Source organism: Amphiura filiformis, chromosome 6, assembly GCF_039555335.1.
Source record: "Amphiura filiformis chromosome 6, Afil_fr2py, whole genome shotgun sequence".
NCBI lineage: Eukaryota > Metazoa > Echinodermata > Ophiuroidea > Amphilepidida > Amphiuridae > Amphiura > Amphiura filiformis.
This window is the reverse complement of record NC_092633.1, coordinates 41,962,920-41,979,163: the sequence shown is the minus strand read 5'-3', so window position 1 is coordinate 41,979,163 and position 16,244 is coordinate 41,962,920. Positions and strand designations below refer to the sequence as shown.

Here is a 16,244-nt window from a genome sequence, read left to right as displayed (position 1 = left end):
TGGAGAGTTCTCTGAAGGTAACTCTGGTTATGCTCCCATTCTGGAGAGTTCTCTGAAGGTAACTCTCTGGTTATGCTCCCATTCTGGAGAGTTCTCTGAAGGTAACTCTCTGGTTATGCTCCCATTCTGGAGAGTTCTCTGAAGGTAACTCTCTGGTTATGCTCCCATTCTGGAGAGTTCTCTGAAGGTAACTCTCTGGTTATGCTCCCATTCTGGAGAGTTCTCTGAAGGTAACTCTCTGGTTATGCTCCCATTCTGGAGAGTTCTCTGAAGGTAACTCTCTGGTTATGCTCCCATTCTGGAGAGTTCTCTGAAGGTAACTCTCTGGTTATGCTCCCATTCTGGAGAGTTCTCTGAAGGTAACTCTCTGGTTATGCTCCCATTCTGGAGAGTTCTCTGAAGGTAACTCTCTGGTTATGCTCCCATTCTGGAGAGTTCTCTGAAGGTAACTCTCTGGTTATGCTCCCATTCTGGAGAGTTCTCTGAAGGTAACTCCTGGTTATGCTCCCATTCTGGAGAGTTCTCTGAAGGTAACTCTCTGGTTATGCTCCCATTCTGGAGAGTTCTCTGAAGGTAACTCTCTGGTTATGCTCCCATTCTGGAGAGTTCTCTGAAGGTAACTCTCTGGTTATGCTCCCATTCTGGAGAGTTCTCTGAAGGTAACTCTCTGGTTATGCTCCCATTCTGGAGAGTTCTCTGAAGGTAACTCTCTGGTTATGCTCCCATTCTGGAGAGTTCTCTGAAGGTAACTCTCTGGTTATGCTCCCATTCTGGAGAGTTCTCTGAAGGTAACTCTATGGTTATGCTCCCATTCTGGAGAGTTCTCACACTTCACTTTTAGTCAAGTTTCATAAGCTTCCTTATATACCAATACTACTAATGACATTTACTACTTCAACAAACTGGTAATAAATATTTGAAACTTTTGACATAAATTTGATCCAAGTATTGGTTTAATCCAAATCTACTTACATTAAGTAATATTTCAGGTGAAGTAGGAATGGTTTTAACAAACTCTTGAATGGAAGACGCCATATCACCCTGTATCTCCTCACCGCCTAAAAAAGAAAGAGAAAAGAAAATCATTTAACTCTCTCCATGCGGTTGTCAAATGCAAACAACAAGTTTTGGTTTTTTTTAATTCAAAAATTTCAGAATTGTAAATTTTCATTAACATCTTTGGAATCAGCATGAAAAATGTGTTAAAGCTAAATTTAACACAATCTGGTGATTGTTTACAAAATTTCTAAACATTTGAGGCCTGAAAAAAGAGATTTATACTTGCAGCACATCCCTGTATGGTCATTTGTATTGAATAAGAAGATAATTGCATAGTTATATTTATAGGGATTATATCTAGTTGTTAACATTGAGCAGGTCCATTTAGCCATGGAGGAGGGGTGCAACAAATCCATCCCTATATATTGGTAAAAGGTCTGTTTCTTCTGTCAAAAATAGAAAAAATTGCGCCAAAAAATGGTACAATTTAGATAAATATACCCCAAATCATGAGCTTTCTGTGGTCTAAAATATAGGCTCCAAAACTCAATTATAGAGGGGGTAAAGGTTTGCTTTTGGCTGGAATGAAGATTACTCTTGAACAAGTTGAAAAGGTCTGCATTGTGGAAAATCTGCACCCTCCACGAAAAAAGTCTTGGCTTCAGGTGAAACCTTCTGCATCACATTGATGCTAAACTAGCACCAATGACAAGAGCATACTCATTTTTGCCATATTTCATTTTTTCCTAAACTGTCCCTGGAACTGAATCTAGGTCGTTGAATTTCTTTTTGTTTTCCATGCATATACACATGTTCACATCCATACAACAACTGTTTTCTTTCCCATGACTTTTACCTCTATGCTTTTTATGCAGAACTACTATTGCCAATCCGATACGGTAGAAAATTTTGAGACCCTCCACTAAAAATACATCTATCACACGGACCTGTAAAAAGATAGAAAACATATGATTACAGGACATGCAATTATGTCGGCATGTTGTCGACATCAGAAAAAGTTGCTGATGTCAACAGAAAATTTGGATTACAACATTAATTTAACAACATTGTTTATGACACATGGTGCTTACAAAATACTAAATAGTGGTAAAATTATCCAAAAATCTTGTTGCACTTAAGCTTATGTCATGCATTAAAGATAATGTGTGGAATACACATTTATCATGGCATTTACTATGGTATATACAATTGTTTATTCAACTTCATTGACATTCTCGACCAAGTCATGGGCGTACTTTTATGTCGACATGTTGTTGACACGTCGATAAATTTTTCCGACATGTCAACAAGAAAAAATATTTCAATGACGCCACTACTTTGTAAGCTACTTACTAAGTGTGTGAATGGAAGATCCAGTACCCACCAAACCCAGCCTTCATAGACTTTGTAAGCTACTTACTAAGTGTGTGAATGGAAGATCCAGTACCCACCAAACCCAGCCTTCATAGACTTTGTAAGCTACTTACTAAGACTTTGTGTGACTTAAGTGTGGAATGGAAGATCCAGTACCCACCAAACCCAGCCTTCATAGACTTTGTAAGCTACTTACTAAGTGTGTGAATGGAAGATCCAGTACCCACCAAACCCAGCCTTCATAGACTTTGTAAGCTACTTACTAAGTGTGTGAATGGAAGATCCAGTACCCACCAAACCCAGCCTTCATAGACTTTGTAAGCTACTTACTAAGTGTGTGAATGGAAGATCCAGTACCCACCAAACCCAGCCTTCATAGACTTTGTAAGCTACTTACTAAGTGTGTGAATGGAAGATCCAGTACCCACCAAACCCAGCCTTCATAGACTTTGTAAGCTACTTACTAAGTGTGTGAATGGAAGATCCAGTACCCACCAAACCCAGCCTTCATAGACTTTGTAAGCTACTTACTAAGTGTGTGAATGGAAGATCCAGTACCTACCAAACCCAGCCTTCATAGACTTTGTAAGCTACTTACTAAGTGTGTGAATGGAAGATCCAGTACCCACCAAACCCAGCCTTCATAGACTTTGTAAGCTACTTACTAAGTGTGTGAATGGAAGATCCAGTACCCACCAAACCCAGCCTTCAAAGACTTTGTAAGCTACTTACTAAGTGTGTGAATGGAAGATCCAGTACCTACCAAACCCAGCCTTCATAGACTTTGTAAGCTACTTACTAAGTGTGTGAATGGAAGATCCAGTACCCACCAAACCCAGCCTTGATAGACTTTGTAAGCTACTTACTAAGTGTGTGAATGGAAGATCCAGTACCCACCAAACCCAGCCTTTATAGACTTTGTAAGCTACTTACTAAGTGTGTGAATGGAAGATCCAGTACCTACCAAACCCAGCCTTCATAGACTTTGTAAGCTACATACTAAGTGTGTGAATGGAAGATCCAGTACCCACCAAACCCAGCCTTCATAGACTTTGTAAGCTACTTACTAAGTGTGTGAAAGGAAGATCCAGTACCCACCAAACCCAGCCTTCATAGACTTTGTAAGCTACATACTAAGTGTGTGAATGGAAGATCCAGTACCCACCAAACCCAGCCTTCATAGACTTTGTAAGCTACTTACTAAGTGTGTGAAGGAAGATCCAGTACCCACCAAACCCAGCCTTCATAGACTTTGTAAGCTACTTACTAAGTGTGTGAATGGAAGATCCAGTACCCACCAAACCCAGCCTTCATAGACTTTGTAAGCTACTTACTAAGTGTGTGAATGGAAGATCCAGTACCCACCAAACCCAGCCTTCATAGACTTTGTAAGCTACTTACTAAGTGTGTGAATGGAAGATCCAGTACCCACCAAACCCAGCCTTTATAGACTTTGTAAGCTACTTACTAAGTGTGTGAATGGAAGATCCAGTACCCACCAAACCCAGCCTTCATAGACTTTGTAAGCTACTTACTAAGTGTGTGAATGGAAGATCCAGTACCCACCAAACCCAGCCTTCATAGACTTTGTAAGCTACTTACTAAGTGTGTGAATGGAAGATCCAGTACCCACCAAACCCAGCCTTCATAGACTTTGTAAGCTACTTACTAAGTGTGTGAATGGAAGATCCAGTACCTACCAAACCCAGCCTTCATAGACTTTGTAAGCTACTTACTAAATGTGTGAATGGAAGATCCAGTACCCACCAAACCCAGCCTTCATAGACTTTCTCAGGATCATCCCCACGCTGTACAATCCACTTATGTGCTGGACTCTGCAAAAAACAAACAATATCCATCTTTAAAAGGATAAATTCATTATTCCTCACAAACATCTAGGTGTTGCACCTGATACATTACCAAGGTCCAAAATTCTGAAATTCTTAGAAAAGTCACCAACATTTTTAAACATTCCTTTCAAATGTACTTTATCCTCCATACATTGATGATGAGTGACATATCATCCCATCAGATTTACCTCTTTAGCCCCTCCTCCTATCACTTTGGCTATTGTGGGTTAAAGAGGAACAAGAGACAATATAACCGGTACACCCCCAAGAATTGTTTCATTTTTATACTCTCTACCTGTTGCATTCTATTTCTAGAGCTGGTTTGTTCATATATCATTTTATTTCTGACTGCTTTCTACAGTTATTTGTAACTCTTTCAACCAATGTTTTTTCCAGTGGTTTCATAATTTACATATTCCTCGTGTTTTTACTTCTATTGAATGCCTTTTATGTAAATTTTTTAGATTTTTATAGACTATAATAATGAATTCTCATGCATCACATGATGTTGACTCCATACCAGAATACTTTTATTACATTTTGCAGGCAGGCAGCAGTAGAGCAATAAACTTAGCCTGTTCCACATCAATAGTTACATTCCAGATGTTCACACAAATATCTATCATTTTTAACTGGAGACCTGACATCTCTCAAATAATTTAAAACAAGAGCCATTACAATCGCCAACAGAATAGTTGGAAAATAAAACTTGCATTTTAAATTTTAATAAATCGCATTTTGATCAAATGTATTAACTATTATGGTGTTATTAACCCTAACACTACCAAACATCAAAAAAGCTTAATGCACAAAGTAACTAGCAACCCATCTGATTGAGCAATGATCTGAAAATACATGATAGCAGAGAGTTGCTGGCTGGGCACTGACAACACTCATACTACACCATAAAACCTCGTCTACAAGCATCTATAGCGTTTCTAATGAAAGCTAAATTAATACGATACATGCATAAATATGTGACCATCCACAACGAACCCCGTGTAAAGTCACCAGTGCTTTAATATTTATAGATATGGACCAATAAACCTCACAAAAACATTAGAGCCTTTTTGAGCACCCATTTCTCAAGCAATTATGACAAGTGATATAGCATTTTAAAGCTTGTTTTCAAGAGGTTTCAACTGTGTAATAATATAAAAACTCAGAGTTGTGACTTTACACTGGATTTGTCGTGGATGGTCACATATGCCAATACAATAGATTGGTCTTAAATAATACTTGTTTGTATTTTGTTTGGATCTGTAATTTATTTCTTCAAACTCCATAATGGCGTCTGGATTACATTAGCTTTCATCAAAAGCACTCTATATGCTTGTAGACAAGGTTTTACGATATACTGGTCATAGCTTGCTAGCACCAGGTCTTGTCCTAATGACCCGACAGGTCCATGGTTTGAAACCGGACCAGAGAAAACAACATTTCTCTTTATCTTCTCTCTCCCCTCCTTCCTTTCTTCCTTCTTTCCTTCCCCTTTGCCAAAAAGTAGAGGGCCTTGGGGTTAACAAACCAATAACAGTTGATATAATTATATGGATATACCTAGTGATTCACATGACATTGCCTAAAGGTCCGTTCATACTACAACGCAATTGCTTTGCGGTACGGTGTGGATATCTAGATTACTTTTTGCCACAAGTTAAAATATATTTAACTTTATTGCGATACTGCAATGCAGTAGTTTGCAGTACGATGCTAATGCAGCAACGCAACACACCACAAAGCAATTGCGGCATAGTATGAACAGACATTAATTCTTATGTCTACCACTATGTTGAATCATACCACCTGGTCAAACAATGGGTCATTCCAGCTGAATTCCATACTCCTGTGTCCACAAATCTGTGATTTTTGGCTGTGATTAATTTTAAATCCCTAATGAGTTTTACAGAGGAGTACAGAATTCAATTGGAAGAGCCCATTACAATTAATGCTTCCACACTCATATTTAAAATGTGGTTCATTTGAATATAATATCAAATTTAATATCATTTGAAAAATCACATGATTATCAAAGGACACCAGAGCTGCTGAATCACTAGCCAGAACAATAATTACACCAATTTACTGAGACTTGTCATGATATTATTTAACTCTTCAGAGGTAAAAATTTGGATGAAAATAGCTGAGAAGCTAGAAGATGATGGAAATAAATACCCTGTTCCCTCCCCCTAAAAAAACTTTAAAAATTATGGAACACTAGTTTGGAAAATGTTTTCCAAACATATTTTGATGATTTTGTTTTCAAAAACATTCCGTCAAAATCAATTAATTTTGGCCAAAACAACATCTGTTTTTGATTCCATACAGCTAAATAAACAAAAAAATGCAAAATCTCAATTAGTCAGGGCCATAGAACAGGGTTTATTTTTTGTCATCAAATTTGGTATTTCACATGAATTAAGTTGTGATTTTTATACCCTCAGATTTCACTTTTTACCAGTAGCATCATAGCCAGGACTTTTTCAGGGTGGGAAGCAACTATCAAGGGGATAAATCTTTTAATGAAAATGGTCAAAATGCGCAAAAGGTACAAAAAAGGACTAACATCTAAAAATTTTAGGGTGGCCAGCATCCCATAGGGGGGAAAACTTCTCACAGGGGCAGCTTCCCCCTTACCCCTCAGCTATGCTACTGCTTGTTATTGCTCTTTCTACATTTATAGGTCGAGAATGTAACTGAATTCCAAAATCCTATCTGTCATTGTCATTTCAAGACATTTCTGTATTTTTAAAGTTAGTATTTATCCTGTTTAATTTGACTTGAAATTCACATATTGGCATTTTGTCTTAGCTTGTAATAATGACAGACAGGGCCTAATACCCTGTTTCACTATTTCTATGTGTGTTCAGTTCTGATTCTATCATAATGTGACATGATCTGGTCCATGCGGATCAAAGGAGGCATTTTTGAAAATTGAGTTACTAGCATCATTACCTTTACAAACATTAGGTTATCATATACTGAAAACACCAAAGGTCTAGCATACTTGGTTCTAAAGTTATGAAGTTTTGCGATGTCTATTTTCTTATGTATTTTATTGTTGTTTTACTCTATATTTTTGCCTTTATGTCAATTTCAAATTTGCCACCTTTGGCCCCAGTGGACCAGATTGTGTCACATATACTTTACAGACTAGAACAGGCATATGTATCAAACACATAAATAGGTGTCTAGTCAATATTACACATGTCATACTTCACATGGTTGGGATCTTTCAGTGACATGTAAGAACCATGTAACAGACAGTTTCCCAGAATTCTTTGCAACAAGGTACACCCCCCCATTTCATCCAATGACACTCCCATTTTGTACAGGTTTCCTTTATTTTCATTTTGAGAATAGCCTGGCTAAACATGAATCGATAGTCAAGAAATAAACACATTCATGCAAGCTCATGCATTTTGCAAGATCTGGATGTTCTTTGTTAACTAAGGTATATTTCATCACTATCGACCCATGTTGCACTAGATAGCAAAGCAGTGCAGAAAATTGAAATGGAAGAAATGCATTATGGGAAGTATAAGATATCTTCTCTGTAGAATTTGCATATCAATTATATAGAATATCACCATTAGCTGAGCAATTAAGTTATTGAGCATAAATAAAGGATACTATTAATGCTTCATATTCAAAATCTCTCAAATTGGGTTCTTTTGGAATAAAATGTGTCTTTTGGTGACAAATTTTCAGTAAATATGTAAACACGCAAGTCAGTGAACCTAGCTGTGTATGAGTTACAGTGAACTGATAAGTTGTACAAACTTGACAGTGAACCACTTAACTCTCAACCAGTTGTGCAGCATTGATTGAGAGATATAGATCTTGATGTGTACTCTATTTCCATCATCAGTTCCTATCACAAACACATTTGACAGGTTGGCAAGTTTAAAAGCTGCCATGTGGTAATATATACAAAAATTGCATAAAAATAAATTTCCAATAGTTCAACAAATTATTGACAAAAAAAACAACTTACTGGTTGATTATTTTTTAACAGAGAAACTGCATTTTTAAATATTAACAAAATATAATGAATGAAATTGTTAGAAGTGTTACTGCTTTTAAAAGGGCATTTTATGATCCACAGCCTCATCCCCCCCACTTTTCTCAAAAAAAGTTGAGACTTTTATACCACTGGAATTCTGGAAACCTCAGGGTACGTAATGTTTATGTACCAACAATTTCTTGCAGATTAATTCGATTAGCAAAAAAAAAAAAAAATTTGAATTACGTTCTGGTATACCAGAACGAAATTACAACACTGGCCAATGGCATGAATGGAGCAGTGTAATACACATAATCATGCATACCTCACAAACGCAAAATCAGAATCAACTGACATTTTGGGAATAAGCTTTTTTCGTGGATATCTCTGAAAAATGTTATAAAAAGAGGATGGTAGGATCACGAAATCCTCCTTTAACTCTCTCTACACAGGTGGTGTTGACTGCAGATGGCAAATTTAAAAAGAAATTCAAAAATTGAAAATTTTCAGAATTGTAAATTGTCATGACCATTTGGAATTAGCATGAAAAAAGCATTAAAATGAATACAAACAAGCCTAGTATTTGGTTCAGTGGTTTTTGAGATAGCTCTTGATATAACTAAAAACTTTTGACTTTTGACGGTGAGGCCTACGGCTAGTATGCAGAACATTAAGATAAAAAAATACCAGGCAGCTACACTACTTGAAACCACCCTACATGACCCAATAGCAAGTACTCATCCACATGTTCGTTCATCATCTTGATTTATTTATTTCAAATTGCTTGGGCTCAGTATCATATGGGCTATTCAGGTGCGGATCCAGAGGGGGTGGAGGCGTCGCCCCGTAAAAATAGCAAAAGTAGGAAAGATGGGCGTCGCCCCCGTAAAAAACGAGAAAAGGGAAAGGAGAGAAAGAGAAAAGGAGAAAAGAGAAAGAAAGGCGAGAAAAAAGAGAAGAGAAAGGTTAAATTGCGCGTAATTGAGTCCTTCATTTTGCAAAATTTTCCACTCAGACACCCTACATATGCCTAAACAACTGGCCGTTTTTGCATTTGTTCAAACACCCGTACACTTTAGGCCTATATTGTTTTTTAAAAGTAATAACTTATGATTAGGCCTACAGTAATAGTGAATAATGTTCCACGAATGGCTTCAATTGGGCCTTCATTTTCACACATTTCCGAACTTTATCCAACTAAAATTTTACACAATTAATAGTGTCAAAATTGTCCACCAAATGGCTTCAACTGGACCTTCTTTTTGCACAACTTACTTTGCCAACTTACTCACCCACTGCCTATGTATAAAGAACTTAGGAAGTTGCCATTTTCTTTATACTTTGGATACCCGGAACTTTATGGTTAAAGCAATTGAATTTATACAATAATATTGAAAACTTGTCCACGAGTGTGAAATGAGCCGTCATGGTCATTTCACAAATTGTCCGCTCTTTCAAAACTCAAATTTCACACAATGTGTCAAAATGGTCCACCAAATGGCTTCAATTAGGTCTTCATTTTGCAAAAGTTTCTCACTTCTGAGGGGGGGCACATCACCCTTCAGACACCCCCTACGTCACGCAAGCAAATGAATTTAAACAATAATATTAAAAGCTTGTCCACGAATGGGAAATGAGCCGTCATGGTCATTTCACAAATTTTCCGCTCTTTCAAACTCAAATTTTACACAATAATAGTGTCAAAATGGTCCACCAAATGGCTTCAATTAGGTCTTCATTTTGCAAAAGTTTCTCACTTCAAGTTTCAGACACCCCCCTGCGACGCTATGACCGCTTTGCGGCCATATGGTTCATCGCCCTCTAGAATTCTCATGTATTTTGCGCCCCCCGTATTTTTTTCTCTCTGGATCCGCGGCTGCTATTCCAGTTGAAATCCGTACACCCCTTATAGAAGACATGACCTTAATCTCACACACAGGAGTGTAAATGTCAACTTAAATTCTTGATTTATTTATTTCAAATTGCTTGGGCTCAGTATCATATGGGCTATTCCAGTTGAAATCCATACACCCCTTATAGAAGACATGACCTTAATCTCACACACAGGGGTGAATTTCAACTGGAATAGCCCAATGGACAATAAGTGATTTGCTTAACACCCCATGCCTTATCAGCAGTAGAGATTGGATGAAGAAATTGTCTTGATCAAAAGGCTGACTAACCCTACTACGCACAGACACAATGCCTAGACATTGATCCACAAGCCTCAGCACACATTCCAGGTTGTCGCTGACCACTACGGCCCACATCATTCCATAAACCATTTTAACAACAACTTGCACAGGGACTTTGCAGCTCCCCAAGTTCCTTGTCCAGGGGTATTTCACCACACAATAGGCGCAAGTTACCATCAAATATTCATCTTCAAATTGATAATAATGTTATCATTCCCTCTGACACTGTTCGTAATCTGGGTGTCCTCTTTGATGGTCAGCTTTCCATGTCAACCCACATTACAAGCTTGTGTAGTAATGTCACTTACCATCTTCGTAACATAACACATATCGCGGTTCTTAGACAGAGACACATGCCACCACATCGTTAGGTCGTTAATTCTATCTCGTCTCGACTATGCAAATGCAGTTCTACTTGGAGCAAATACAACTGACATCGCGAGACTTCAGAGACTGCAAAATTGGGCGGCAAAACTAATTTTCTGTGCAAAGAAGCGTGATCATGCAACACCGTTCATCAAAGAGCTCCACTGGCTTACTATCAAGAACAGAATAACATTCAAAATCCTTGTCATTGTTTTCAAGTGCCTAAATGGCTTTGCTCCATCATACCTTGCCTGCAACTTGTCTCTGTACTCACCTACACGAACTGGCTTACGATCTTCAACTGACACTACCAGACTCACTGAACAAACTTACACACCTCGCACTCTTCAATCTGCTGCCGACAGATCATTCGCATATGTTGCTCCTCGGTTGTGGAACACTTTACCACCTGCTCTGCGTTCTGTGCCATCACTTCAAATGTTTAAGAAAGGACTTAAAACACACCTTTTCACACAATGATTTTCTCTTGTTCCATATTATTTGCTTGCTTTTATTTTTGTTTGTTATTTATTATATAGTGTATCATCACACACGCTGTGATATCTATGAAACAGCGTGTCATAAATAATTTGTATGTATGTATGTATGTATGTAAGCTAACTCATTTCATCCATGAGAGCATACTAAACCACATGCCAGGGTTCGAACCTGCAACCTCTTGCACCATAGTTGAACGCCTTATCGCTTGAGCTAACTTGACTGCCACATATGCTTATTATATGCTTGTTATCCTGGCTTGAGCATTTTGTTTGAGCCGCACCCAATTAAGCATGTCTCTGCATAGAGTGACCATTTAAAATTCAAGAGTTTGGTGGCATTTGGAACAAACATAAATATTCTATTATTACCATGCAGATGGTAAACATGGTATTAAAATGTGAACAGACGCCATCTGCCACTTAACATGAAACTTTCATTTTCCCGTAACTGGGGCTGTTGAACTTGAATTCTTGTATACGCATCATAGCCAGACATTGTGACAGGCCACCTGCAGATGATAGCTGTCAATACGTGTCCTACTTGATGAAATCAGTGCAAGCTTCTATGTACTTCAATAGACTGATGCCTTCATACATGATGTTTTGGGTTAACAAGTGCGCAAATTATGTGCCAATTTTGTATCAGATTTTACTCCAGAATCTGAGGAACTGATTCTGCGCAATTTTCTGTTTGCGACATATTTTTAGAACATTCTGTGTATAATCCTGTCACAACATGTGCTCAAAGACTTGAAGGATCAGAAGGCACACTACGGGTCGCAAACCCAGAACAGAACAGAACACAACTTGAGGCTGTATGTTGTGATTTTAACGCAGTGAAAATGAGATGATTTAAAACTCTTAATCACAATACAAAATTGTTTACATCTGTAATTTTCAGGTGTTGTTACTACAGACTTTGTCAGCAGGGTTGCCAAAAGATTTCAGCCCGAATCGCGGGTCAAATAATCGAAATTTTTCACTTAACCATTGGCTTCTATGGGGCAGGAAACTATCAGAAGTCGCGGGAGCCAATGTTGAAAAGTCACCCAAGTTTTTTCTTAATCATTGGTTTCTATGCAATGGGACAGGAAAAGTTGCGGAGAAAATCTACAAAAGTCGCCCAATTGGGCTACCAAATCGCGGGTTTGGCAACCCTGTTTGTCAGGGGAATGACACAATTTCGCACTCTTGAAGTGTGATGTAATGAAGGGGTCATAGACCTTTGCCAACTTGTAGTGTCCTCCATCCTTTATTAGAGATGGTTGGTTAGCCCTGATGTGGATGGTTACTTTCTCAGCTCCTCTCTCATGCAAACCATTTACCAATAAAGATGAACTTGCATGGTAATAAAGTCAGATTTTATGCACATTCATTAATAACCTCTAAAGAATTCATTTTTGGACATTTTTTGAAGGGAAAACATTCATTTTGAAAAATTAAAATTCTAGCCTCATGGAAGAAGAGGATACCTTAAAACATCCACTGAATGAGTAAGAAGAAATAAAACAAACAAGCAAACAATGCTTGGGATATTTTATTCTTAAAATTTAGGATTTTGGAAGTGTAAAACGTACATTTTGTACTTTGAAACCTAAGTTCCTCACAAATGGTAATATTTTAAATTCTAATTCCTATTTTATTTGTCCAAATTGATAGTACTAAAATTTAGTCAAAAAGGATAAAACAGAAGTAAGCAGTACCTTTCAATGGACTGTGTCATATTTAGATTCAAAATTGTTATCCCAGTACACATTGTGTGTTGCTATGTTGACCTTAAACGCTAGCACTTATAGAATAAAATCAATATGCAATGCATGCAGCTTCTCAAACTGTATGCATCATGAAGTGTGTTTACACAACAACACAACAATATCTGCTTCCGGGATCCGCTTTCTAGCAACATATGAAAATTGTCCTGTGTAAACCTGAAACAAACCTTACACAGTATTCTAACGTTTCAAACTAATGTTACTCTATATAAACACACATGTGTAGAGCTTATATTGCCGCAACTTAAACAAGTATACCTATATTTTTTGCGGCATTAAAATTTTGCATTTTGGAGAGAACCGCACTGTTTCTGTGATGTGAAATATTTGTGAATTTGTACATTTCCTTCAAGGCCTTTCAGTAGAATAACTATCTGTGCACATGAAAATTTCGTGAATCAACTGAGACTCGCAAAATTTACAAAAGTTTTATGCACATGAACATTTCATGCTTAGTAGAGTACTACATGAATAACCACCCTATTTATAACATATGCGACTTGATTGCAGAAAAATGTATTCTCAATTTATCAAGAGTATATTGTTACATGATGATGGTAGCTTTGCCTATCTCTAGTTTCATAGCTTTGTTAATAAAACCAAAATCACATGTAATCATATTTCTGTGAAGCAAGTCAACTGGATAGAACACTACCAAATAGCTGATTGTCTGAATTTCATTATTAGAATTGAATGCAGAATGGGTTGTGGAATTCTTGAGTTTATAATTAATTATTCTCACCTTTCACAATAATTAAATCAATGTTGGCATTTATACAGTACCTTTCATGGTTATCAAAGTGCTTTACATTTATTCTGCTGTCGTTAGAAACATGTCAGCTGTCCACAGCATACTATAGGCCTACTATGCATGGCGCTTGTCTCATAAAATTTAACACATTTCTTTTCAAGGTAAAAACATTTTGTCTAAATATTGACCAGTCCCTAAATTTAAAAATAGATACTTTTTGATTGACCAGTTCCTTAATTTGAATGCTACATGCATAACAGTTTCTGATCATCCTTACCACTTACCATGTCAGATTTATGTAAAGATACAAAAGGCTGTAAAAACCATAACATAAGCAGCACCAGGAATTTTTTGGAGGGGTTACAGGGGGAAACTGGGGGGAAAGAGTTCTGACTGTGTGAATCCCCCCATGCCCCCCTTGGAGCTGCTGCCACTGCATAACAGTCTTAACTCAAATTGTTTGCGGTCTGTAATTATATTCAAAACCAGGCCCCTTTTGCACACAATTTAACAAGTTCTGTAAATGATACAGTCTTGAACGATAAATTGAATTCAAAAATAGGCCAAGAATATGGATCAGTGGTGTTCAACATACACAAGGATATTTCTATTGCATACACTGTGGGTTCAATGACACATGAGAATTAATTCAATATAGTAATACTAGAAGACTATATGGAGCAATTCAAGTGACACACAGTAACATTCGTTGTATAATAGATTCATCAGGTTTGTTGATAAAAAAAATCAGGATTTATAAAAGGTTCAATCATCGTGTTGCTATGGGCTTTTCTTTATGTTCTCCAAAACTCCTTGTTCACAAAGACGTCAGAATACTAATAATTGGAACTTATCTGAGTAGGTACAAGTTCGCAGAGTATTGCTTTGCGGCCTTCTTTGCTGTCTTCTCTTTTGGTACAAAAACAAAAACAAAATAAAAACAGGTGACAGTGAAGGTTTTTATGTTTCTTTCTTCAACATATTCAAGTATCATCTATTGTGTTTGAACTATATCATATTATATACCTCATATATAGATTCCTCTGATCTGATTGGTTAAAAGTGGAGTCATTAAAATAGCTGTGCCCCCTTTTTTCTATCAAGATGACATCATATGCAACTGTACCCGGGGCATAGAATCAACTGTGCCCGATAAATAATTGAATAGTCACAACCGCGAATACACAGATCGCTCGTATACATTACGCACCCACTATACGGTCGGCATTGATTACAGTGTTGTAAAAGAGACTATAGCGGTCACAGTTCGTGATGAATTTGAACTCTCCTTGCAGGTGATTTGTTTACAATTTGTTACATGTCAAGGATTTATACCTGCCAAATGTCACTCCTTACTACGACCTGAAGACTTGGCAGTGTGTGATGTTAGCACAGAAACGGTAGGGTTTTAGATATGAAATCGGTAGATATCGGTCCAAATTCTGCACCCTTGCTCTTGCATGCACTGTGCATTATGGCCTATGCAGTTAAAAGCTTGTAGGCCTTGTCAGCTCAGGAAATTTTTAACCAATGAAATGAGAAGAATATATATTATTCGGTATATAAAATAAATATTGACTGCTTAATATTCGGGGCACAGTATAAAATTATAGGCCCTCGGTGATGTCAAAACCATGACTATGCCCTCAGCTTCACTTTGGGCATAGTCATGGTTTTGACATCTCCTCGGGCCTAACTGTGCCCCTCATAGCAGTCAATATTTGTACACTAGCAGTCGTAGTATGCAATTCAAAAGTCACTTGTGATCAAACGCTGGTGTTCACAGTCACTACCAGCATTCAATCGTGGCTATCGACATAGTGACAAAGTTGCCTTCAACTTGACTGAAGAGGTTCATCAGGTCTGTTGATTAAACAGCTAATTAAAGTTCTTTGCCAAGACCAAAGGAAAAACTTACGTTTTTTGCTGACAGTTTCGCCAGAAACCTTCTGGCTTTCTCAAAGCGATTGATGTTGTTATTGATCCATCTGCTTGGAGCGGGGATCCATCTGCTTGGAGCGGGAATCCCGGCCGGATGTTATTGTTTTACCGGAAGTACTCCTGTCTCCAACGTTGGTCTTGAGCAAAGGATCAAAGATGTGGCTCAGAAAGAATGTCCCCTCGTCTCTGTTCATGGTGTTGTCTCCTCTCTTGCGAATCCATACTGATTCCTTGAGACAAAAAGACAGTTCGGTGTCCGCATGAATGAACACAAAAGGGAAGCGGAGAAAGCTAGCCAACTCAAATACACACGATCCAAGAGGAAGGAATCGCTTACCGAAATTAATAAATCAGCCATCACAGATCACGTGTCAAGGGCTAACCATTTAATAGACTGGGACAGCTCATCAATCCTTGATAGGGAAGAAAACCGCAGGGCACGATGGGTCAAGGAATCAGTATGGATTCGCAAGAGAGGAGACAACACCAT

The 16,244-nt window shown here is 37.8% G+C and overlaps 1 protein-coding gene across 1 annotated transcript in view; it reads right to left on the bottom strand.

Annotated features, from left to right (window-relative positions):
• LOC140155425 (TBC1 domain family member 24-like) overlaps positions 1-16,244 on the bottom strand; it is a 108,395-nt gene that overhangs the window by 8,292 nt on the left and 83,859 nt on the right. Inside the window, 3 exon segments of the mRNA XM_072178271.1 lie at positions 973-1,058; positions 1,856-1,946; positions 4,110-4,208. Of these exon segments, the coding sequence (XP_072034372.1) occupies positions 973-1,058; positions 1,856-1,946; positions 4,110-4,208 (276 nt within the window).